Raw genomic sequence first — 27,165 nt, 5'->3', positions numbered from 1 at the left:
TATTCAAAACTGTGAAAGCTACAGGCTCTTCCCATGAAATTCAGGAAAAGCGGCAAAATTCACACTTATTTCGTACTTGCAGGCGTTCTCGCATAAGATTAAAAAGTAGGCAAGAAATTTATAGTTAAGGTTTTTCCCTCAGATAACCAGATGCAGCGGGTGTGCTGCATAATTCACAAGAAAACTCAACTGAAAACTGATGGTATGGCTAAGGTTTTCGGGGGAAAACGTATTAATCGCTGAGCAAATTCTCGATGTTGTGTGTTTTACCGCATTCTTCTGTCTAGCGACATGGTATGCAATGGCCAGACTAGGCGCTGCTTGTATGCACGCTTGCACGAGCACTACAGTGCCCTGAAAGCCGCTCCGGGATTGAATATGTCAGCACATTGCACAAAATATGGAAGCATTTCACCATTTCAGTGCATGTCAGTTCTGTACCCTAACAATTACAAGAGATCCAGCTACATTGTTGAAGCGTTTTTTTCCCCCTAACAATGATTGCGATATATGCGTGAATTGTTCGTCCACATTGCTTTTTGAATTCTAAATTTCCGTGACGGCAGGTGACAAATGTCGAAATTTTTTTCCCCTTGTGTTTTGTTCAATTGCTCTCTTTCGGTTTCGCTCTTTTCCTGTGTATTTATTCCTGGTTTGAACAAATCAGTTTCGATTGAGCGGTTGTGGTGCCTACTTGTTTTGTGTCCATTCGTCTGCGTCCCTTTGCAACGAATCGACGCACTAAACGTACCTCAAGTTTCGCGCCTTGAGATACGGCATGTTCTTGGACCATGGACCATAGGGATACTTGTGCATTACACGCTACGAAGGCAGTTTTAACTCTACCCCGAGACACTGGTCTCAGCGAGATACTTCAGGTCTGCATGTTGTATGGTTTTCTTGTGCGTCTGTCATGCGTTTGTAAAGAGTTAGTTGTGTGTTCTGTGAATACAACTTTTATTTAAGCAGAATCACCAGGAATAGCATGCTAGTCGGGATGCCAGCCAAATTTCTGCAAAACTCATCATACAGGACCTCCCACTCTCTCACTCTTTCTCTCTCGCGCTTTATATATATGTTGCGTGTACCTGCGAATGCTGATGGATCGGCTCTTTTTAAAATGCAGTCGGTGTCAATTTCCAGTCAACGGTATGCCTTCGCAAGCAACCGGTACAGTAATCGGCTTCCTGGGCGCTTTACAAGCGGTGATAATTTTTCTGGTGTATTCTGAGCACAGGGCTTCAGGAAAGACAGACGAACTTGAAAATGAGCAGGCCGGATGCGAAAGAAAGCGGCGCTCATTGACGCAGTTTTGCCTTATGATAAAGCGGCAGGACCAGTAGCTCCACCCATGCAGAAGTGGCTGCGACAGCTTCCGATCCTCCACAGGCACGAAAGAGAGAATAACGTCCGGGCACGCCACCTTCTGCCTGCCGCACATTTTGATGTGAGAAAGTAGAGCACTGCGCCAAGGTCGTATGGCGATGCGCTATGCCTCTCGCATACTAATTTCTACAGTCAGCTTGCCGCTTAGTCTCAGTAAATGCTAAATAGAGATGATTCTGGGTTACCCTACGAGACAAGTCCATTGGTTATATATCTACGGTGGTTTCACAATGTAGGGATCCAGGATTGGCTATTCCAGTGTTTGTCGGTGCTATCACAAATAAGCCTGCTGTCGGGAAACTGAGGCAGTAAACATCGTTGTCTACTCTGTTATATAGCAATAAACAAAAGTTGAATGAATACAAGTAAATGAAAAAAAAAAGTGTTAATAAAAGAAGCACCGAAGCGGAAGCATTCCTGCTTTAGATTATTCCTAAAATACGACTTGGAAAGTGAGACCACACGGTGAGCTTATTGCATCGGAGCCCTTTGGGGAAACACTGGGACTCTGGCCGAGTAATACTGCCTTTCTAGGCACCCACCGGTATACTATGTTGTGTCCTCGTTCAACAAACAGCTCAAGCACTGTGACGAACTATACCTACACGTTGCGCGTTCATTCATGATATACTGAAAAGCGGTGATATATCGCGTTCCTTTTAATTGGGGCGCACCGTGTACCTAATTGCGGCGATACTTATCCTTCTCAAACCCCCAGCTCGCTGAAGTGCTCAATTTTTCAAGCCGGTTCTTATTACCTATAGGTATATCATGAACGTCAACACACCATTTCTCCTTTGAATACCCCGGTTCGACGCCTGTCTGCTCCTTTCTGTGTCTGTGTTCACTTCGCGCTACAAGCCAAGGTCATGAAGTCAAGGTTTATGTTATATTCGACGCAGTTCGACACGCGTGAGCGTAGTCGTAACCGACTCCCACTGTTCCTGTTCTAACGCACCTTGTTGTCATTTATAATTGCGCCACTGCATTGCTTGCATTACTTAAGTACTATCTTTATCAAAAGAATAGGGACCGGGAGTTCCGCGATATAGCCAATATTTTTTTTCCTGCATAATAATTTAGCTTGAAATTCAGAACCGCATTCAAAACTGGCCATGATGAAATATTCAGTGCGCTCATCATTTCGAGTTTCTACATCTGAATTATGAATATATTTAGTTTTTTTTCTTTACAGGAAGCTTGTGCTCCGCATAGTTGCTTCAAGATCTGAGGCTGGGAATTTCGTATTTGCTACTGAGAAAGTTTTCAGTGTTCAAGAAAGGAGGCGAAATTGCGTTATGGCAGGTAAGGCAGTTATGCCAGTGCATAACTCTGACATTATTAATTTTCTTTTTCTCTAAAGCAATCTACCAGTAATGTTGTGAATCTGCATGCAAATTTCAGAGTGACGCCTACAATGGGGCTCCAATGAGAGTGTAGCTTCATTAACACCAATCAGGGACAGATTCAGGGCTCCCTGCATGTTCAATATTTTCAGTGCCGAAGTATAGGTATGGTGTCCGAAATGGAGGGGGGTGGGGGCCTCTGGATGTGTCAGTGCAACCGCAGACCGCAGTAGGGACTGGTGCAGTGCCCGGCAGTGATTATAATTTACCTCCGCAAAAAAAGTAATATGCACATGAATGAGTGAAAAATGGAGGACGCACTTCATCCCGCTTAGAACCTTGAGACTTCCACTCTTAAAGCTGATGATTTCACCACTGTGACACTAGAACGTATACAAACAGCAGGTGACCAACCACACGCGACAAAGCACCGTACTCGAAAAAAAGGTAAGTTAAAGCGTTGACAAAAACAGGTAGAAATCTCTTTAAAAGCAAAACACAAAAAATGTACAGGTGATTACAATCCTCCCTAATGCGAAATTTGGGCGCAGCCATATGCGGGTTTTCATTTCGCGGCATCTTGGCTGGCGCGGACAATCTGTCTCGTGCGGGAACTTGCAAACAGAGCGTAGCGTGGCGCCACTGTCTCGCTCATCGAGAGATCGCGAGAGGCAGCCGCCGCAGACAGACATCCACTCATGCAGCGCTTTGCTTCCATATATGGTATCGGTCTACGCGCACGCCGCATGCCATCGGTCAACAGACGACGGTGTGCTACAGTGGCGCCACCTCGTTGCGGTCGGCACAGCATACCATGTCTTTCGCGATACTACGCTTCTCGCGCTTTTTCCGTAGTCTCCTCCTCCGCTCTCCTCCTGTTGCTCTCTTCGCTATCGCCGTCTTTCATCACCTGATGCACTCAGCGTTCGCTCATTCATCCTTCGCTGTGCTGGTTCGATCGGTTACGCCGAGGGAAGAGGATGCCGAGGGATGACGCTTGCGCTAAACGCAGGAACGTGCGCATAACAGCGGCACTATGAGATGTAAGTGGCAATGTGGTTTTCATCGGGGTTTATTGTAACTGTTTATTTCGCTTAAGTATGCGCCAGCTCAGATCTTGTTCCCCTACAACCGGTCCTCTCCTTCCACAACGCTGGAGCAATCTGTGTTTCTTCTTGCGGCTTTCACTTTCTTCGATAGCCTTGAAATAAAGAATAACAAGCGTAATGAGCACATATGCAATAGCATCGTCATGATAAAAACGTAAGCGCCAACATTGCATTCAAATGGTTTTGTTGCTTTTTTTTGCTTTTCACGGCCAGATTGAGATTGCCAGAGTATCTAGCCACTTCTACTCTCTGCGCAGTGAGGTTTCAAAGAACCTAATGTAAGCAGACGGCCATTTGGAAACGTTTGGTTGCGGTCTCAGCAGAGCCACCTCTCCCTCCCTTCTTCAAGAAGGAAATTATTCCACCGTTGCTCACGAGACAAAAATGAAGGCATTTGAGCAGTATTCAGTAGAGCCTTGCTTCAAGTTCTCTCATTGAAGTTACTCGAATAACTGCATGCTATGCTTTATCAGTGCAGTAGTAATATATATATAGTAGGTAAAGAGGGATTCTTCAGGCTACCTTTAAAACGTAAAGAACTTGAGTGGTGCTACAAGGTAAACAAAACAAGTATTCCATTTCAACAGTTTCGACCAGTGGACCCATCTTCATCGGGGTTTACAAGAAAATGGCTGTTCGACGCTGATAGTATAGACACCAGATCGGGTGCCCACTAATTCTCAGATACATCAAAACAAAAGGGACAGCTGTGACAGTGATTGACTTTCCCTCGGCGCTTTGGGGGATTTACAGCTGCCTCATTGGCAACGATGCAGGGCAAGAGGAAGGCGGAGTCCTATGTATGTAGGGCAAGGAGGTAAAAACACACAGCAGGAGGAAGACATAGGTCGGAAAGTGGAAAAGGACACAGAGTAGCGGCAGGCTAGAATCCCGTTGACACGGGAAGCTAGCCTGCCGGAGGGAGAAAAGGTCGGGAGGGAGAAAACGGTCGCTACGCCGCACCAGTGCGCGTGCCACCATTGTAGCGGGAGAGAGGGAAAGTTGAATGGGGCGGCGGGGGCCACAATAGATAAGGGGCCCAGAAGGAAGATTGAAGAGCGGCAACTTGTGGAAGGAAACACAGTGTCACAGTACACATATACAAGGCACGGCCCGTTCCGGCAACTCTGTGGTCCAGCAATGGTGCGAAAAAAAAAGTGTATAATTCCAAAAAGAATATATACGAAGGATTTGCAAAGCAAGTACACCCCTGGGCTTAGGTTTAGGGAGCCGAGTTGAGGAGCCTCCGTGTGGTCTAGTTTTTGAACTTTTAACCGACGACTGGCATCACGTCGGCTCATGCGGATTCCCAGAAGGGGCAATAGGTCACTAAGAGTGACTACTTGAGTGGCAGGGTGGAGGAAACTGGATTTATTAGTTTTTTTCTCCCGCCCTTGAGGCGCACGCTGAGGGAGGAGCAAGCAGTGACTAGCGTCTCAATTTTTGAGTAGAGAAGATGTATTCGCGCTTCCCATGCACTTTCACAGCATATCCCGGAGGCACGTCAGCCGCCCCGGACTCTAATTGACCACTTGCAGAAGTACGACTGCGCATGCGCAAAAACCGGCCGCGGGGCGGCGCTTCGTGAGCGCCGTCTCCGTGGTTGGAAAGCAAACTGCGCTGCTCGGGCGTGACATGCCGGCCAACTGAGTCGCTTTCGGCTGCACGAGCTATTATTATGAAAATGGAAATAGTAACTTCTTCAGATTTCCGCCCGCGAAGGTTAATGTGGAGAAGTTTGCGGACGGCAGCGGTGAAGCGGTCGAACCCGGACGGCACGCCGTGGCAGCTAACAGTGCATTCTAGGATCAGTGGCTTATGCAGGCAACTTCTATTCCCTTGTCATCTCCTGCCAGTTCTGCAACGCTGAACAGAAGGCCAGCGACGTGCTGGCAGGGCCCGTTGAGGCTTTTAAGTATAAAGAATGCAGTTTTCCTTCGCGCTCGTCACTGAGTGACCCTGAGTAGATGCGAGTACGATTAAGCGATTTGTGAAGAACGGCGCAAACAGATGCGGCCAGTCTATGTACGTCATGTCACTTGTGAGTCTGCGCTCGTCTTCTTTTTTTTCCGTACATGTCAGTTGTGTTGCGCTCTCTTCCAACATGACTTCGAACCAATTCGTCAAACTATCTGCCTTGATGAGTATTCGCGAGTGAGCGGGAGCGTACAGGCCTGCGGAAGCACGCGCTGCCCATATTTAAGCTAATATAACATATAATAAAATAGGTTGGCGTAAGCTATGAGGCCTTAGCGCTCGCAAAAACAAACTGAATAACCTACCGCATGCGAAATTTGGGATACGGCTTCGTAAACCACAAGCATGCAACACAGCAGTTTGGCGAAACAGCACGAGATGAATATCAAATTTGCAAGCTAGAACGTGTACATCTGTTGTTCCATGCAACAACTAAGAGTTCGGGGAATGCGACAGGCATAAAGCACTCATCCGGCCACACATTCACAGTGCTCTCCGGCAATGTCGACAATGGCTTTTGTGAACCATGCTGTAACCACGTAGATGCCCGACTTCATGGATGGTGTGTACGTAGCTCCTATGAGGCCAAGTGGAAGGTCCACGCTGTTTACGTTAAGTTTTATGTGCTTAACTTAACCCTCTTTTCTTAAAGCCCATCGGCGGTGTGCTTGACAAACGGACGAAGTGTTGGCATGAAGATAACCCCACGCATTGTCGCTAATTATCCAGCGCTCTGAGAAGTCAGCTGTCCGTCCCATTTGCAAAAACGTCAAGAGAATGAAGTCCTCTTCAATCATATTTAAGGCAGGTCATATATGGCAACTACCAAAGAACGTCGACGCTTTCACAAAACGTGAAAGAAGCTCTGCAAACAACGTCGCCACTCGATGCCGCCGTACCAAAGCAAGGCTGGAGCCGGGATGTTTTCCAACCAAGCGGCGAAGCGCAAGCTTCCCGTTTTTCATGCTAGGTGGCGCTCCGACTTCTGCAAGTGGTCAATTACTTTAGCGTACGCTTCAAATTTGTGAATGAAGAAATATTCTCTCAGCTCGCGTGTACGTAAATTTTGGTGCGCATTAAAGAAACTCTGATGGTCAAAATTTAAGGAGACCACCACTACGGCGTGCCTCATAATCAGACCGTGGTTTTGGAACGTAAAACCCCATATTTTAATTTAAACAATACACAAAGGCATACAAGCCCTATTCAAAACTATAATATTGGGAAGGTCTTCATATAGATATCACCTTGTCCCGCATGCGCACAATAACAATACAGAAACATCGCAGCAAGAGCACGTCTAGGTCAAAGGTTCAATGCTTTTAAGCGTGTTTTGAACTAACGACGCTCCCGTGTTGGTCTCGAGCGGCAAACAACCGACTATCCATCTGCGTTCGCGACGCGTCTGTCACTTATCACTTGGGCCACGGTCACTTTCCGTTGCTGCAAAGAAGTTGTTGGCACGGCTGTCTGGCTTACGCTCAACCCCACGACCAGTGGCTTCGCTTTGTGAAAACACGCCTCAAAATCCTTCAGTGCTGGAGCGCAAGTGTGTGTTGGCGTCACCATTAGGCTCCCTAACAGCGTACCAAATTGTACTAACCTCCATACTATATTCAGCGTAAAATCAATGCTTTTCGGGACACTGTGGAAATATTGTAATAGTTCTTGAGCACTGACACACAACATTTGAACATCTTTATGTACAAAGGGTGTTTGGTTTTCCCAAACCCTAACATTCTCGCGTTTAAGGGCAGAGATTGAATCACTGATGCGAGCCAATCGAGGAATCTTGTTTGCCGACCTTTTCTGGCGAGCGCAAATGGCGATAGCTCCGACAGACGACTCAAAAAGTTCGTCAAATGTGCCTTGAAAGCTATCACCCTCCATTTCTCACTCCAGCTAGTTTTGTGCTCGAAGGGCTGTCAGAATGGTAACACAGTTTTTACACTACGCCTTTTAAGCTTATGGAAATCAGCTTATATCCCGAGTTGACGCGGTACGACTTGCGTAAACTAGGCCGGCAGATCAATTACGCTATCTCTGTACAATCAGCCACCAAGGCAGAAGCAGTTGTGCAAATTTGAATTTCATATCTTCGGCGCCGAAGCGAAGTGCGAAGTCTGATTGGCTCAATTACCGAAGAGACCATGGCGCGCACCTCATAAGCTAATAGAAATTTTAGAGAATAGGTCTACCAGCTAAGTGATAGCGGCGAAGCCCAAATAGCGCGTCTAATGATACCAGCCTTGGTTGCTCAGTGGCAAATGGTGTTGGGCTGTTGAGCGAAAGGTCGCGATATCATATCCCGACCACGGCGGCCGCATTTCTATGCACTCGAAATGCGAAAACACCCGTGTAACTAAGATGTAGGAGCATGTTAATGAACCTCAGGTGGGGGAAATTATTCCAGTGTACCCCAATGGCGTGACTCATAATCAGATTGTGGCTTTCCTAGGTAATACCCAATACCTGAGAGCGAGTCTAATGAAAACTGCGAGAAATGCTCAAGAAGGCGTAAGTGGTGAAATTGTTGATATTGGGGGGGGGGGGGGAGGGCAACCTGAATGTGCGCACGCAAGCAAAGGAAAAATACGGATGACTACTGGATTTACGCCTTGGCTGTTTACTCCACCACACTGCTTTTGAATTATAGGTCCATGATTTATTCCCGTGTTTCAGCACACACACACACAAAATATTGCGGAATCAATAGCCGTGCCTTAGATCAAGCACTACATCTTTTTATACAATCCGTCTGGACATTTCGACTTCTTTGTTTTAACTTCTTGTCTCGGTCTCAACCAGCGAAAAATAATCAACAATGGGAACTTACTTGAGTGCTGAATAGAGCTCGCCTTCTTCGAGAGTGTCGGGCAGAGGGCTGCCAAATGTTTCCGGCAGCAAAATCATCGCAGCGGATATAACAAAAAGCATCGCCGAGTACAAGATGAGGACAGTCTTTTCACCCCACGACATCAACTGAAAGGAGTAACAAAATCATATTTCAAATTAGCGTTGCAAACAAATGACCATACCAGGCGGGGACTTCTAACTGCAGAATTAACCTCAGAACAAAAGACAATGATTATCTGCCAATCAGAATTGCGCATTGGGCGTTTTACACCAATCGCGATGCTTCCTTAATATTTCTCAAGCGTGTTGTCCCTAATCTCACTTTGTATAGACAGCGGGGAGAAGCTACGAAGCGTTCCTCCCGGCGTCCTTTAAGTGCTTCACGTCCGCGTGCACTTAAAGCATCCAAGTGCTTTGTGACTCACGGCCATTTTATTTATTTTTACCTTAGCGCATTCGCCAAATGTCATCCTGAATTTTTATATCCTTTTTCATGAGAATTTGTTGAACGCTATTACCGTAGAACAGGCAATTTTTTAACCACAAGAAGACATACAATGCCAGCCGTTTGGAGCCTGTGGAAACAAAAACGTCGTGCCGAAAGTAGGTAGGATATTCGTTTTATATAGTCTAAGCCTAATAATCTATGTTGCCTGCACTGGGATAAGCCTAATAAGCCCAGCTTGTCGAAGCGTGGACCCATTCTTTGATAAAATAGAGTCCATTATAAAGTACTTCAGAATACGTTTTTGTAGACGTATAAATCCAAACGCAGTCGCTTTGCCAGCGCTAAAGTTCTAATTTTTCAATACTCTTTGTTGACCCTAAGCATGAGTATATTATCGGGAATCACCATGCCAGTGCCTTTGGAGCACTCACAATTGTATGAAATTGTTAACTGACCAGGTTTTCTGTTGTCCCTTAACTAAGAAAGTAAGCTGAACATTGTGTGCATTGTATACAGTATAGATTCCACGAAGTTGGCACTGAAAATTTATCAAGCTATTCAACCGAAAGCCAAAACTTCTTTTCGCCGTTACGCTTAACTCATACATAGGTTATGTGCGATGACATGTGCATCAGTTCTGTTAGTTTAGACCATTCTGATTGAATAAATCACTACAAAACAAAAAAAAGAAAGTCATAGGATGAGCGTGCTTACAAAGACGTTGATCCAAGGTTCTATTGCTGCCCCCAAGCGGCCGACTGTTGTGCACAGCCCGAAGCCTCCGCTTCGAGCGACGGTGGGGAACATTTCGTTGATGAAGACAAACTGAGTGGTGTAGCCCAACGTGTATGTGAACCAGCCGGCCATGCGGATAGTCGTTCGCAGGGCTAGATACTCTGCGTACAGAAACAAGTGACGTATACCTGATGTTACCTTCCGATAACGAGACAAAGGGCGGAAGGTCAGAACGAACGCCCAGAACTTCCACAAGCTTTGAGATACAAACAAGTACTGAAGTGCTTTATTTTTCCTAATACCGAAATTCTAAAGCACGAACGCAAAGAGCACCTAAGGTGGGGAATTCAGCACGGCTACGTACACATAGAGACTGCAGCGCTAAGATTGAGGACTCCGAGGGCAGAAGAAGTGTCGAATTTTTTGCGTAGCACAACAGTTTGTGAAGAAATTGATGTATTCGCTGCCCCATAGAAGTCTCTGCAAAGTCTGACTTGGTTTTCATATCATTCAGATTGCTTCTTCTTATCATTACTTCTCTGGTTCACCCGGAAAAGATATCTCTGTCTGATCCACGCATCGCCATTGGGTAGGTGAGCTGCAGCAGAGACACGAACTAGTTTAGTATCCTGTGGACAATTACAAAAGTGGGAAGACCCGACAAAGAATGACCATTTAGTTGCTATAAGACGTTCCGGGTGAAACAGCACGAAAATACAAATACAGTAGGCATACCTACAACTCAGCACTGGTCCTTTGTATATATGTGGGCTCGGATGTGTTCGTAATAACACTTGAGCTTGTGTTTATCAAAGCTCCTGCTTGTTTATAGTTTGTGTGCAAAAGCCGCGCATCATGGTAGTTTAGCGGTCTTCAGCATTGAGGAGGAGAGCTGCGAAATCTTAGTTTGTAGCCCACAGGGTTGAATCCTGGAACCATTCTTATTCTTAGTCTGCAGAACCGATCTTCCATCGTATCTGTCCGAGGACTGCGTGTTATATGCTGATGATGCTTGATACTAGCATATTCATTACTACTAAAAAAGAACAACTATGTGCAACCCCCGACAGAACATTACAACGGCTTTCTTTGTGGTTTTCCGCAAGCGAATGAGTCCCTAACAAATCGAAATGTAGTTACTTGTTTCTTTGTGCACAGAACTTCCGTCTTAAATTCTGACCCATGTTAAATTTTGATGATTAGTTGTTTCAGCGCATACATCCATCTACGTTTTATGGTGTAACATTAGAGAGCAGACTATCATAGAACCGACATGTGGAAGAAGTCCGTAAAAAGGTATGCAAAAGAACCCCAATGCAATACAATTTGCGGCGTTTATTATCGCTCGTAACCCTGCTGTTCCTTATCGTTGCTTCATCCGTTGCCGCATAACTTACGCCGTTGGTGCATACGAATAAATTTACCCTTCCACGCTACTTCCTTTGCAGTTCACCCAAAAACAATGCCCTACACATTATCCTGTTTCTAAGTAAGCGTGACTCCACCCGTTTCACTTTTTTTCTTCATTAAACATCCTAGCAATAGGGCTATTTGCTGAACGTATGAAAATCATTACTTAAGATTGGTGGCTACATAATACGCTTTACGGACATAAGATTGCAGCGTCACGTAGGCCTACGAAATACTCGGTCATCATAAGCGGAACTTGAGGTCCCACCTATTCGAACAAACTATGGAATATTTTCATTGCTCTACAACTCTTCTAAATAGTGGAATTCACTCCCTGAAAAACACAAAGAACCAAAATACCATTTGTATTTTTTTAAACCGAATTAGAACTGTACCTTGTCTTTCTCATGGAGCTACCTCAGCACTCAAAAATTTACTATTCCTGTCATTCTTGAATTGAAGTTCATTTAAATACATGTGTTGTGTCACTGACAGCATTAACTATCTTTTACTGTTCTATTATATTTTAATAGTTTTAGTAGCCCCTCCCACAACTCTAGAAGGAGTTTTCGGTTTTCCCTGCACGAGTATGTAATAATGCTTCTCTTGATTACTTGAAAATAAATTTGATCGATTAGCTGCTAGCAGGAAGCTAAACATCATGGTAAGAGAGAGAAATCTCTTTATTTATTGCGTAGACGTCTCCCAGTCTTAACGTAGCTGACCACATGTTACTCTGAGTAGGAAAGAGGATGTAATACAGATATCGGCTAGGAAGAGCATGGCTGCAAAATAAAAAATAGGGCAGAGATATTATGGCCATCCTATTTGCAGGTGAGCCAAAGGTGACAGTGTTGACGTAAATATCGTAGAGCTTCTAGAGTTTCTAATTTATGCCTATGTCATGAGACTTGAAATAATGTGGACAAAGTGTTTCTTAAACCTTGACGTTACTTTGAAAAAGAGAGAAAAAAAGAAAACACTTTATTTCGACCACCCGTTGTCCCGGTCAGCAGCCTTTGATGGAGAACGCATAGTAACTAGCATATGCTTCCTACTTCTAGTTTTTCTTGGGCAGCATAGCCTATTCTACTGAAATAACTAGTCTCTATAAGCTGGGAAATCCAACAAAAGCATGAACCATCCGTTTCGCAACCATACAGTGAGGAATTGCTAGAGAGGACAGACAAACGGACAGGAAAGCACAGAAGGGATAATCAAAACTTCTAGTGCGTTGCTTTTACTTTCCCGAACAGATGGGCTCCGCCAATAACGGGTCGGGGTGTTTATTAATAAGGAATATAAAAAAATGAAACACTGCAGTCGAGTGAAGCAAAGCACTGGTGAGCGCAAGATCTCAAAATTTCTCTAGACTAGGAAAAAGGAGGCTGGAAGGGGTACTTTTGTAAGTTCAATGCTTTTGAATACACACTAAATATCCTTATCAGAACCACGAAGTCAGAGCTCGACATACTCACTAAAATGAACGAAATGACCCATTCTCCCTCGTGCTGGCTCATGTATTCATTTCAAACCCGCGTGTACGAGTCAGTGACGAAAGGTACGGTTACACGTGACAACGAACGCAGTGAGTACGTATGAGTGTGAACAGACGTTTCAACGTGAGAAGACACCTGTTCGTTCGGGGTAAGCGTGAGTATGAACGTGAGTGTGTTGAGGTAGGCGTGAGGGTGACGCGAGTGGCCACCTACCTTTGGGCGTAAATGCCGTGACGAGCAGGGTGAGAGAGAAGAATCCGTAGCTCGAAATCATGATGGGAATGCGCTTGAGATATTTGGTGGTTAGGAGGGACACAGTGTAGCCCGCGCACTCCAGGCAAGCGGCGATGCCAAAGTTCAGGTAAGGGTTTCCGCCGAGCGTAGTGGCGGTCCTCGCGTAGCCGTAGTACACTATGTAGGACAGGAAGCTGAAAGGGACCAGATCTGATTAAACGGCTTCTTCGGTCAGATTCGTATGAAATCGCTGAAGCTAAGTCATGGAAGGAGATGGTAATTATGGGGGACAAAATTATGAACGCAAATCTAATGACGGTAGTTATGATGATAGCTGCTCATGACTTTCTCTTTGAATCGGGATAGTCTGGTAGATTGCGTAAGCTAAATAAACGAGAAGAAAGGGGGTTGACCGAGGGGCCCGATTTTTATTAGTCATATCATAAGAAGCCAACAAAAACTGACACCAAGGACAACATAGGGGAAATTACTTGTGCTTAATACATGAAATGAAGAAACGATAAATTAATGAAAATTAAAGTGGATGAAAAAACAACTTGCCGCAGGTGGGAACCGAACCGCGAAGATTATGTGTTTGTTTCCCACCTGCGGCAAGTTGTTTTTTCATCCACTTTAACTTGCATTAATTTATCGTTTCTTCATTTCATTTATTAAGCACAAGTAATTTCCCCTATGTTTTCCTTGGTGTCAGTATTTGTTGCCTTCTTATTATGTAAGCTAAATAAGTAATACTACATGTAGTATTGAATTTGCCACACTGCCTGCCTCAACTTTATTTTTTAAGATTACACATCATTATGACTATCGGTCCCTAGTTCTTCTATGCTTCCTTTTTTCACGAATGCTCCAATTGTCACTTGGTGATTTCCACTACCAAATATTCGAGGATTTCTTTAGCCTTACACCCCAGTGTTTCTAAAAGGCAAACATTCCTTCCGGTTCTGTTTCTGTGCATATGCTTGCATTCAGTTTCTACACGCGTAGTCGGACGTCTTTGGCTCACATTTGAGGCCAGTTTCATTCAGCCAGTTTTTTTTTTCAGCCAACACAGGTTAGGGGCTTCAGACACAAGCGCCTCTAGATGCCGCTAGCAAAAAGTGCCACTCTCTTTATGGAAAAGCATCATTTTTCGCGAATAACTAATCATGGACATCATCACAGAAAAAAGCCAGCAGTAAGCAGATTTTGGACACCTTGTCCCACGACCTACAAGAGAAGCACGGCCTTCCGGGCCAGACAGGCCCGTTCCAATCTGCGTTCCAAGTTAAACTACAGAGGCCCAGACTACAGCGTCCCTATTTGGAAGCAGTTTCGCTCAGCAAAAAAATGGTTTGTGAGGAATCTGCGGGTGTACACATTTAGGTCGTTTTACGATATTGAAGGACATCCCTTTAACCTCCTGCCCAAAGCGCGCCTCGAACCCAACCGAAAAGCTGTTGAGCCAATTGTTGTTTTCATAAAACTTACGTGATGAAGCATACAACAGTTAATGAAAGTCTGCTGCAGGACTCCAAGTTTTTTTTTCTTTTTTTATGGCCATTGGTGAGCATTTTCAATGAACGGTGGTGAAAGCAGCTCACAAGGTAAAGGCAATTTTGCTTGTTCAAATATGTAATGTGGCTCGTTGCCTCATTTCACTTATTTGGCTACACGCGGTGTTCTATACTTGCACCAGTGCTTGTGTTATTCTGGAAACGTGGAATAATGTGACGGATTCTTTGGTATCGTTGAATGTAGCAGCACGTCGTTTAATGCGCGAGCTTCTGACTTGCAACAATTGTTAAACTAACCCCTACTAAAGGACACACTCGCACTCTAGTTGTTGAAATATTTGAATCATCAAGTCGACAATTGATTGATCCTTCTCTCCGTACATAGAATGATGTGTTACTTGTGTTATCATTTGAGTAATATAATTACTGAATTATTGTTCATCACCCTAATTTATACCGACTGCGGAGTGAATGTCCCTCCCACTGCCCTTTCGTTGCGCCTGCGTATTTCATCATATGCCGGCCAATTTTCTTGTCTTACTACACCATCTCCGCTGTCCTGAGCTACCTTTCGCTCTCCATGACGCAATAAGAAACGCCAGTATCTGCATCGAGCACTGCATGGCCTCCCTAAACTCATTTCTTCCGTCTAATGAGGTTGACTCAGCTTGATTGAACTTACGAGACGGTGACCAGCACCAGAGTGTTTCTTCGTAGGTACTTCGTCTTGAAGAGTCCAAAAACTGACACGTTGCTTTGGTGACCTTGCGCGGCCTGCACAAAAACAAAAAGAACCACTGCATGCATTTCATGCTGAAGGTGCCGCAGCGACGTCTCGCCTTGTTTAAATCACGTTAAAACAATTGAGCCCTAGGATTGGGGTAGCTGGTATATCATAAACAGCAGCGTCGAAGCATCTAAGGAAGACGGGAATAACCATGAAATGTACAAACGGACGCTATAACCTTTAAATATGTTTTCTTGAAGACAACAGCTTAGCTATATAGACCGGATTTGCGAAAAACGAACATCCATGTGTAATAAAATCATGAACAACTCCGTTATGCAGTAACGCTGAGTTGCTGATGCTCCTATCGTTGAATCTTCGCATATATTCTGTTGAACTTCCCGTGCATATAATAAAGATCCTTCGCTCAATCAATATTTGCTCCAAGTTAGCGCGCGTCTGCGTCTGCCTTCGCCATCCCCGGCTTTTATTCGGGCTTATAGACTACTCGAAGTGCACATAGTGACAGCTTCCTTACGTTCTGTTTTCTCTTCAATAGACTTTCCACTTCCTTCTCGACATCCCGAAGCTGCCTCCTGTTGAACCGCGCAATCTTGCGGATTGCGTCGCAGGCTTCATCTTGCTTTCCCATGCTTACGAGCCACCTGGGCGACTCGTACAGCCATCTGAAAATTCAAACCGTGAACACCACATCGTAACGAATTTCTTATTGCTCTGTTGCATTCTATTAAGTTAGTCGATCACTTCCGATAGGCTGATTGCAACGGGGAGGAATGACAGGCAACGCTTGGTGCCAGTCACCACCAAGAGAAATAAACGCACGGGGAATAGAATTTATGCTTTAATACGCCAGAGTTGAGTGTCAAAAAGAGACCACAAGGTGATGCGGCATAAAGGTGGTTGCCGCCATGTACTACTAACCGTTACTGTGACGTTATGCTGGTCAGCATAACTTCACGGGTTCAACACGCGCCAGCGGTGGCCGCATCCTGACGTGGTCCGAATGCAGTCAACTAAAGGTAAACATGCACTGGCCTCAACGTTACACCGAGCAGTTGGAACAAAGTTACTAAGTTAATCACGAATTGCTGCACCCAATTACACACTTCAAATGCCGTGCGCGCAAGTGTGACTGCCAATGAAGCACGCAAATGCGAAAGTGGTTACGGAAATAATAGTATTTAAAACGTGCATATAATCTTGAAACACTCCTTATCAGAATTGTGCTAGAAGGTTTAACAATATATACGGTCTATTTTTAATAAAACAAGGGGGAAGATAGACGACTGGTTGTTAGCTTTCATTGTCAGTCTGTTGACGTGCAGCAGGATTTGCTTCCTTTATGGCATTCCAAGCGGATTTACCTCAGGCATAATTATTATTTTCGAAGTGGCTCGATAGTGGTTTGGAGCTTTCCAAGTGGGCTAAACATCAACTAGATGATATTCTCGTGCCTGACATCCCGGTCATGGCTTCTCGAATGAGGTTTACATTTTGCGAACTTCGGAAATCTTAGCGAACAATTGAAAATCATTATTCCGTCCTGCGGCTGTAGGCTTTTCACGAATTTGAAGGTGCCGAAACTTTGTCGGCTGAACGGCTATAACGCAGAGAATGAATTTATGGCTAAACGGGATAATTTACTAATGCATGGGTGTCATCCCTGCAGCTCTTGCAGCTGACGTGCTGAACCACCACAACGACTGAGTGGTGCAGTGTTAGCGTTTTTTTTTTTGAGGGTTGATATGCTCACCAGGAGGAGGGGGGCGCAATTGTACGGATGCCTTGCTCGCTGTTTTGGCAACAGCGCGGTACGAAGCATGTGCTTATTTCAATCCGCGGGCTTAGCTTTATGGGAGGGATTGCGCTCACATATGAGCTACGAAGGTCAAGCTGTGGGCACCAACTCTTGCGTTTCTCGAGTGGCGTCAGCTTTTGACTTGGAACTAAATACCTTTCTTCTTGTGGGACTCCTTCATTCGGTGTTCTACGCTTTTCTTGTAGATAAGAGCACGTAAACTTCTATGTGTACTGCAGATGGCGTAGTGGCACGCCGTGATGCCTTCATCATCAGCAGTATAGCAGCAACAGCAGTGGCAGCCGTGGTAGCAAAAGTGGCAGCTGCAGTGCCAGCGGCAGTAGCAACAGTGGTAGGGTAGCAGCAGTGGTGGCAACAGTGGCAGTTTGTATGGGACCTAGCCAGTACTTCTGCCCCGTGCCTCGCACTTCCCTCCCCGTCCCCTGTCAAGTACGTCCCGCCCTTCGCCCACCCTAGGAAGAAACTTTCTGGCAGTTCTACTGGTCCGCAGAGAAATCCGCCTGAGCCCTGCTGCACTTTTCAGAACGCTGTTCTCTGTGCACACGCGTCAATTCGTATGTGTGACCGATTTGCCCTTCACATTTAAAGCGAAGCTATCCAGGCGAACCCTCGTGGGCTCTGCTTTCCACGGCTGCTACGTCTGCTGCTGCCTTGAGAAATAGCTCATACACAAAACAGCGCTCATATAACTAGCTGGCTTACATTTTGCTCCACTTGCACTATACCCTCGCAGAGGTACCGGTGCGACCGGCCCTGTTCTCTAGGTCACTGCGCGTTGAAACAACAAACGACACCTTTATACCCTCGGTGCAACAAATAAACGCCTTGTAAGCGCATGACTGATTTTCTTAAAGCAAGGCTTTCGGTGGTTTTTTTTTCCGGGGCGTACCTACTCGGTTGGCTTCTGGCCGAGAACGTTGGGCGGAGTTGGAGATAGGGCAGTAGTAAGCTGAGCCAACTCCGTAGATGGCGTAATCAAGGCTGGGTCAATCCCGGGAGCAGTATAATCCGTGGTCGCGTGGGTCACGTGGTTCGTATTGCGGGGAGTCTCTGCGTCTTGCTGATTTGCCGCGCAGGCGCGTAACTGTTACGCAGCCAAACCCGTTGCAGAAGTTGAACAATACTGAAGTGTTTAATTAACAGCTTCACGAAAGCTTCATTGACGCAGACTCCAAATAGGCGTTGAATTTGCACGTTTAATTTTTTCCCTCTCCTCCAGTTTTGGGTAGCTTGCCATCTCTTCTTTTTCACTCCTCATGATACTCCGTGGTGTGTTGGGACACCACTGGGCATGTGAAAAATAGCCTGGCATGTCGGACACCTAAGTGCATTTTTTTCCTACTATGTATGCTGTTCCGTGTGTCTCGCCAAGGCCTTTCAACTGCTTTTTGACCGCAGACCTCAACGTCGTGAACTTTTGATGTTGAAGAAATGCTGATTCAATTAGATCGATTTGGGTCAGATTGACTGATTTGCCTTAACTTTTCATATCCTGCTCCAGCCAGGAACAGGCGCTTTTTGCTTTCCTACCATAAAAAAATAAAAACAAACAGGTACTCACGGAATGGCCAATATGAGGGGCATTGCGAACGATGCTTGAACGATGAGCAGTTTCCTCCAGTCTTGCGCAAGCCATACAATTAAAGGCAGCAGGAGAACTCCGGTAATCCAGCCGTAGCCGTAGCACACATTCAGTGCAATCCGAAATTTTGGCCCGATGGTTTCTGCCACTAAAGTGATAAAAAAGAAGTGCTTCTCGATTAAAACTTCGCACGTCACTTCTTCGTAAGTGAAATTACTTCACAACGAATGTGAAGACAAACGGGCGTATATGGCGTGAAACCGACAGCTCTATTTACATAGCGACCACCACACAAGATCTAATGTTGAGCTCTCTCGAATTACAAAAATAATTTCATTTCAAGGATGCACTGCGGCCTCCCTATGCTCAGGACGCAGTGAGGACGCAGTTAAATTTTGATGTAACTTAAGTAGCTCCAGCTGGTATAAATTAATCCGGAACACCCAACAATATTAAGCATGCCTCATAACCCACTGGTTTCTTCGTTACATTACACCCCCATGGCCACACCCGTCACTGGCACGAAAAGCGAATAGTGCATTAGGGCAATACTTGAAGTGCACCGGCTTACGAGACCGTTTATAGTGTCCCTGTGCATAGTGTCCCGCCCACACGCACTCAGTGCTCACTTTCTACCCTTTTCCTCTTTCTATTCCCCTTTCCCCCACCCCCGTTGTAGAGTAGCAAACCGGATGCTCTTCTGGTTGACCTCCTTGCCTTTCATAGTCTTGCTTTTTTCTCTCTCTGTCTTTCTCTACACGCCCATTATTTCACTCGCTTTGATTTTTGGACGCCAAGGCTACAATTCTAGTTACTAAGCTCAATCGTAAGGATCACACTACCTTAAGAAACATGTCTAAAATGTTTTGTATGTGTCTCCAGTCACTCCAGATTTTAATGATATCGTGAGATTTGGTCTCGCACGCAAATTATGTTAGAAATGCATTTGGAATGGTAGCACCACTGGTTGGTTGGTGGCGGTAGCTCTGCATCGTAAAGATCGATTCTTACTTGCTTAATTTTGGGCAGTGTTACTTTAGAAAGTAGATCGGCATTAACTAATACAGCCGGTCTGGCTCCTAAAACACCCATGCGCCTTCACGTTGCGCTCATTTTCATGCAAATCCTTTTGTCCTTGCACTCATGATTTTGCGTGCAGATCCATGTAGTTCAGAATAAATAAATATATAAAACATCCTAGACAAATCGAACGTTTTGTTTCAATCTGTTCCTATTGTTTGTTTTTTTCGAAGCACAGATGATGCCCTAAAATGTCCTTAAAGTAAATTACTCGGAACTGTGAATTGCACATGAAAGGGACAAAAACGCGATGTGTTTCAACACAACTTCGTAGCCTTAGAGAACCTGTCCTTTTTACTATCAAAGCAGCCAGTAAACGTTGCATATGAGGGTAAACTGTTTTGCTTTTGAAAGTAATCTACGCATATGTTTCTTTATTAGCCATCGTTTATTTACTGCTTGCACGCCAGAGCTTTCATTATGTCAGAGGTATTCATTTTCTTCACGTGTTTGTTTTTTTGTATGTTTGTTTCTTTTTGTTAAGGGTGTCATATTGGGTATAACTTTTATATTTGTTTAACCTACCGACTGGAAATGAAAATACGTGAAGCAGCCCCACTATGGAGAGCACACATCAAAATTTCGCTATTGAAAACTATATTTATGAGTTTGTTTGTTGTAAGCGTAGTGCGTGCGCTGCAACATCACTGTGAGCATAATGTCCGGAACTCACTCCCACCCGGCTCCCATCAGTATAGGTCAATGGGCAGGTTTCTAATTTGAAAGTTGTGCATAACCAACGCCCATGCTGGAATCAAGTTAACTTTAGAGAAGTGGTCAGTTCAATGCTATAAAACTAACTCCGATGGGAACAATTGCCTCTATTGCCACTCTATGCGACGTGCAAGCAAAGGCATTGTTTATTCACCATACCGGTTGCCACTTCATTGCGATGCGATCTTTCTGCACCACGCGGTTCAAGAACAACGCCGAAATGCAAACAGCAGATCACGTGAATGCACGTTGAGAGGCGTAATGGAACGAGGGTGAAAGACATTTTTGATGTATGTCGAATAAAGAACGGTAAGCTGTGGTGGAATAACTACGACATGAAAGTTAATCATACGGTTGGCTTTTGCACCCGTTTTATCACAGCGCCTTTGGCGAAATGAAACCTGGAGAGCACGCATATGCGATTGTAGGCACGTTCACTACTCAGTAGGACAGCAGCAGCCGCAGCAGCAAAAACAGTCCGCCCGCTAATTCTGTGAGGGCTTGCAAAGAAAGTGTCGTCCTATTATTATATGCTGCATATCACAGAAGAACGGGTGGTCCCAGCACGGAATGAGCTATAAACTAAGCTTACGCAGACTGAAGCAGGCCACCTGGAGTCCGGAAATTGCAACGGCCACGCCCACTCTGGCTACCAGAAAGAAGTTCAGGCTCGAACTGAAGGTCAGTGCAAACGAGGAAGCGCACAGGCAGATGGTGCTTAGAACGGCCACAATTCTCCTTCCAAATCTGAAAGAGAGAACAAAGAAGTGAATGACAGAGAATTTGTGGTAAGGCTAAATTCAGAAGGTTTGTGCTCGCGTTGTAAGCACCACGCAAGATATTATTTAAAGATGTAGATAGTTCGTTATGCGGCATCAAATGCCAGTACAATTACGTTAATCAAAGACTGCGTTGATTTATTCTATATTTAGTATAAAATGAGAGTTAATCGTGCTTTTGATGCGCTTGCCGCAATTTTCCACTTAATAGTTATATTGAGATGAGATGTCAGTACATCGGAGTGCTGCGCTGTACTGCTTTAGCACACGAACTTCAGCAAGCATTTCCAGCGTTAAGAAAAAAATAATGGAAAACAATTCAGCCATTCTCTTTCTTTAAATTCCATACCCATAGCGATTTTCTGTTTACGGGTTTTCTTAAGACGAAATGTCACTACGGTACCAACTTGTTAAACGAAGTCTACAGAAAGTGTACTCACTACAATAGCGTAAAACCTAAACAAGTTTTCCAATATTAGGCGCAAAAAAGCACACACATCGTACTTATTACGTAGGGTAATGTGCTTTACTTGCCAAATTTTCTTAGGCTTGGCAAATTGATACAAAAACATACCTGTCTGACAGATTACCTATGACGAGAATGCCCAACATCAAGCAAGCCATGTAGGTGCTTTGTACCAGTGACCTCTTCCATGTATTATCGCACACGAGATTCCACTGCAACCAAAAAGTAACAAATTCATTAAAGATAGACATGGACGCGCTTTTATTCTTCTTTAGTGTATTTGTAATAAATTTCTCGGACATAACCTTAACTGCAACACGAAGAGCCTTCTCCCCCTTTCTTTTCTCTATTATCCTCCAAGAATGCTGCAACAAGTTCTTGATTTTTGAAATAGGCCTTCTTTGCACTAAGCTAAAAAATTTAAATGACTGAGGGACTCTTAATTCGCAGCGTCGTTTCATTTGACCTCGTTTTTTAGTACCAAAGTCACTTGTACAAGTTTATATGATGATTTAGGCGCACTGGAACTTTTTAGGCGTATCTTGTTCGTCGCCTGTCTTGGTCTTTGTACATTGTATTGAAAGACGGTTCAATTTTTTTAGAAAAAAAACTATTTTTACGCATTACTTGCATGTCTTGCGCGTGAATTAAATGCGTTTATTGCCATGAGATAAAATTGGCTGCAGGAAACTGCATTACAATTTAGTAGAGGAGCAACGGGGAGTGGCGGGAGGGTGTTAGCGCTGACATAAAATGAAGCTATCAGGACGAAGTGCGGCGAGTGAAGAAATGTTTAGTTTTTAAAGCATTGACACCGTTCACTGCGTCACTAGAGATCGAATACACTAACGCAACTGCATTGGTGCTCCTCCATAAGCCTTTTACGTAGAGCCATCCCCACAATGGGGACACATCTCGTACGTATACCCCTTGTTCAACATCTAATCCTAACATCTACCCCTTGTTCAACATCTACCCCTTATTCAACATCCTCTATAATGTTTAGGGGGGCAATAGGATGTAAAGAGTGAGTTTATCGGCCTAAGTGTGAGCCTCTAGGAGCAAAGATATTTTGTCAGCCTATGAAGTCTTTAGTTTTTGCCTCCACTCGCATATGCAGGTAGAACAGGTAAACCTCAATACTGGAAAGCAAGTAAGCTTTGCTTGTTGGCTTCATTCGTCAAAAACGCGGAAAAGCCTGAGCACTAGACAATGCAGTGACGTTGCGAGCGTTTACGCTAATTAGTTTAGTGAAATTGGCCTACTATGCCAAAAAAGACACTTCAGAAATTAGAGAAAGAAGTGCTACTTGACATTTGATGTCATCACACAATCTATTTTGTTTGGAAAAGCAAATGCCTGCCTTAGTAATTTCTTCTGTCCACAGGACTTATCAGGACTTATTTTATAGTGAAATCTTATGTATAAACCTTGTCCCTTATTTTAGATGCTACAGTTACATACGGATTACTTGTAGACAGTACGTAAACAAACCCAATAGACAACTATTACTAGGAAGCCTAATAGTACTGCTCGAATTTCAACCTGAGGAAGAATTAACAAATTAAGCAATTTAAAAATGCAAGACATGTAAACAACATTTCCAATGGAGATCCTTATAGAAACTGACATGCAGTGCTGCGTCACTGTATGTTCAGGGAGGTGATTCCATGTAGTCAGCAATCATTATTGAAAAATATTGTAGTATTTAGAGGTGTGATTTTTATTAAGGTGCTAATTTTTAGAAAGTCCTTATGTCTAGTACTTAAGCTGTTGGAGAAATAAAGAGGTACTAAATGACAATTTAATTCGTTGACATTAAATAGTTTAGAAACGAATTTTTCGTGAGGAAACAAAATTTCACTTCATATTGCACGAGAGTTCGCCTTACCTTATTGGGTCTCGTGAAGAAGTTTGTCGTTGAGAACATAAAATAAAGTGTATAGCTTTCTTGGAAAGTCTGCGTAATTTGTCCGCACTTATAGTACCGTATTCGATGGAAATAAAGAAGTGTCTTTTTTTTTCATCAAACCCTATATCTCTCAAAAGTCCCTCGCTACCTCAGATTATGGGTTGTTGCGACAAGTTCTCACTCGTTATTGCCTTTTGTCTGCTCAACCATGCTTATCTTGTGCCTCTACCGAAATTGCAACGTGTCACTCAAAACACGTAGGCTGAAGACCTTCCTCAATGGCGGCATTTCTTCGAGCCCTTTGAGGAAATGCGGCTCAGCCACCATCTCACCTCGTCCGTCACCGTGTGTCCGAACACATGCTCGTCGTACGTCCAAGCGTCGCAGCTCTTCACCGAGCTGTTGTCGGGAATGAGCTCGTCGCCGGTGGAATTGTGCAGCAAGCCGTACACGGAGCACTGGCTGTAGGACTTGGACTGCGGATCGAACGGGATGAACCGTTCCTTCCATTCGGTCTCGCTGAGGTTTGCGAGCAGACCGTCCGGCAGAGACGGGCGCGAGCACCAGTGGTCGTGGTCGGTGACCAGGAACACGTAGGCGAGGTTGTTCAGACCCGTAATTATGCCACGGTAGGTGACGTAGGCCATGAAACAGGCTTGCCAAGGCCCGAAGTGGCCGATCAGGTCGACCACCTCCGTCATATCGCCCGTACCTGGAAGTTTGGAACGACTGTAGGCGGAGCAAGCCGGCAAGGATTCATGGTAGTAGAGGGAAGCATGCAAACGAGGACACAGGAAGGAACGAAAAGGATGACACGAAGGCATGTCAGTGTTCCATCACCTCGTGGTCTTTACGGTTTCGTGCATGCATGCACGTCTGCTCTCCGGTAGCACGAAACCGCCTAAGTGTTGGATTTGGTCACTCGGCAGATTGGTACACAGCATTCATCATTGGTAACTGCTTCAAGTGCGTCAGCGCTGCGGAATGTCCAGTCAGTGTGTGTGCGTGTGTGGGTGTGTGCATTGGTACTTTCGTGTTAGTGTGCATACGTGTGTGTTAATGTGGACACTCAAATGTCCTGGAGAAGCGACCGAAGATCCCAATATTTTATGTACCATCAAATAAGTCATGTCTGTGTGAATTCATGGGGTAGGGAAAAATTGGGAATTCGAAAGTAGAGGAAAATTGGAAGGCATCCTTCTTGATAAGCACTGCGCGAAGGCGTAAGTACACGAAAAAGACATCGCATCATTATCTTTCCTGGTGCTTGTGAGCTATTAGTGGCAAACTAATTGCCGGGTTCCTCAGGTTTCTAATTTAAGTCAAACTTTTAAGCACATCATATACGAAGCCAGCAAACACTGACACCGAGGACAACACAGGGGAGATTACTTGTGCTTAGTAAATAAAATAAAGAAATGATAAATTAATGGAAATGAAAGTGGATGAAAAAACAACTTGCCGCAGGTGGGGAACGATCCCACACCCTTCGCATTTCGCGTGCGATGCTCTACCAAGTACATGAGGAATAGGTACTAACACACCGAATCAACATAGGTTCATTTTGTGCTGCTCATGTGACAAGAGTAAAGTACTGCATGCTTCACATACGGTGACCGCGTGATGTGCATGGTTATGGGTCTTCCGGAAAATGACGAAATTTTTCGTGCAAGTTGCTGTGTGCAACGATTTCCGTCGCAAAACATTTAGTGATGCACCACGTGGCCATGAATACAGCAAGTAAAACCTTTTCACTATAGTACGCTTCCGTCATGCAAGATTTCCTGCTACTTCCCGAAGTTGTTGTTTATGTATGATTGCATGGGAGTAAAATGAATCACAGAGGGTTGATGCAGCATTTCGGGTTTTTGTAATGTTTAGTATACATTTGCAGGCCTCCACAGCAACATAGCACTGCACTCTACTTGTATATGCTTTCCGTGAGTACAATACGTAGACAAGTATTATACACTACAGCCATGCGACCCATATTATTGCGGTTTCCCAGAAGCATTGAGAATCGCCAATGGCTTAGAGAGGCCTCCAATGGTGCACACGGAGAATAACTGTGAAAGTGAAGCTTAATTAAACTTAACAGGGTAATGTAGTTTCATAATAGTAATACAATATTTGCCCTACTCATCTGCTTTGTGACATAATTAGAATATGAAGCACTCTCAAAGACTGGCAAATATGATCTCGTAGCAAACTTTTGTCAAAAATTATTTCCTTCCGTAGCGCCGTTACACCGTCCGATGTTCGCGACAGTAGCGGCCCACTTTTAGAACATAGGCTTAGTTTAAAAACTAAATTCAAATGCACTCAGTGGCATACTCACACATTTGTGAATGGACAATTTTTATTTTATAGACCCTTTATTTTGCTATTTCAAGTGTGCAGGCTTCACCCCAAAAGTATGTCATTAGCGAAAGCAAGTCTATTTTCGCTGTGCTATTTCTGGTGCGTGCACATCCACGCTGTCTGATAGTCAAAAGTTTCCAGACAAAAATTGGCAAAATATTCTAAGTCGCTAATCCACATGCTTTCAACAGATGCTCTTTATGTTTCATAAAACTCTCCATAAATTTTCGATACCCTGTCTTTACATCTTTGCGCGGGTTGGTCAAATGCAGTCATTTAGAAATTTTAAAAGGCGCGCATAGGATTCTCACTTACCTCGCACCTCCCGTCTCACACTGCTCAGGTGACCTAATGGACCTCTCCTGGCCCACTCCTCTCATACAGGAGATAACACCGGCCTCGTAAACTGTCAGAGATTACTTTACAATGGTTGTTGTGTCCGCGCGAACGTACCTCTTTCCTAGTCGTAATTGCTTCTCATCCATGAGCAGATTCCTACTCTGGATAGCTTAGTAGGGCGTCACAGTAGGAAGTGTTCTGCGAATACTCTACGCAAATAAGCTTAATCGTTTCTTTGCTGGTTAGTGCCTCTGCTGATTAGTAAACATCAGTGACCACATGTATAATTATTTCCAAAAGATCAGCGTACTTACTCTTTCATGTATCAGCGATGCACCTATAGCCCATATGTGTTTGTGAAATCTTTATTAGTCCTTCTCTCGCTGTTTTCACGCCTCTTTTCTTATCGGCTATTATACAGTAGCAGATCGGAAACTACCCTGATCGGCTATTCCTGTATCGTTGTCGCATTATGTCCCCCGCTAAAGAACCTGTCAGTGTATTTCAAAAAGACAAAAAAACGAAATTTTAACACTGAGAAATATCATCTTCCGTAGGAAATCACAGTGACGGCCTGCGTTAAAAGTGTATTGAAGTCAGGCTAACTGTAGGCATGAATTAGTCGTGTCGTGCTTCAATTTTACGAAATATAGCAGTTTCAGTTCTCTTTATTTGAGTGCTAATCGATTTGTATTGCCGAAACAGTATGCAACATTACATTACCAAGAGGTGAGTGGCTTCTATTGTTCTTGAAGCCATTGTCTTTATGTCACACACGAGTGGACACGCAAAGCTCTACATAGACATTGTTCCGCTCTATTTCAATGCGCAAATCAGCAATGTCCTTGCGA

General features: G+C 44.4%; 1 protein-coding gene across 1 annotated transcript; it reads right to left on the bottom strand.

Annotated features, from left to right (window-relative positions):
• Window positions 1-3,788: 3,788 nt before the first annotated feature.
• Window positions 3,789-26,343, bottom strand: LOC139050471 (organic cation/carnitine transporter 2-like). Its single transcript, XM_070526898.1, has 11 exons — window positions 26,291-26,343; window positions 23,947-24,326; window positions 21,811-21,914; window positions 21,050-21,204; window positions 18,643-18,811; window positions 15,780-15,927; window positions 15,197-15,288; window positions 12,980-13,194; window positions 9,837-10,018; window positions 8,655-8,800; window positions 3,789-3,933 (listed from the first exon to the last, which is right to left on the bottom strand). The coding sequence occupies exons 2-11, from the start codon at window positions 24,313-24,315 to the stop codon at window positions 3,858-3,860; spliced, it is 1,656 nt and encodes a 551-aa protein (XP_070382999.1). The 5' UTR covers window positions 24,316-24,326; window positions 26,291-26,343; the 3' UTR covers window positions 3,789-3,857.
• Between the last annotated feature and the right edge of the window lie 822 nt (window positions 26,344-27,165).

Source organism: Dermacentor albipictus, chromosome 10 (genome assembly GCF_038994185.2).
Source record: "Dermacentor albipictus isolate Rhodes 1998 colony chromosome 10, USDA_Dalb.pri_finalv2, whole genome shotgun sequence".
NCBI lineage: Eukaryota > Metazoa > Arthropoda > Arachnida > Ixodida > Ixodidae > Dermacentor > Dermacentor albipictus.
The sequence above is the reverse complement of the archived record's forward strand: the minus strand, read 5'-3'. Positions and strand labels throughout refer to the sequence as shown.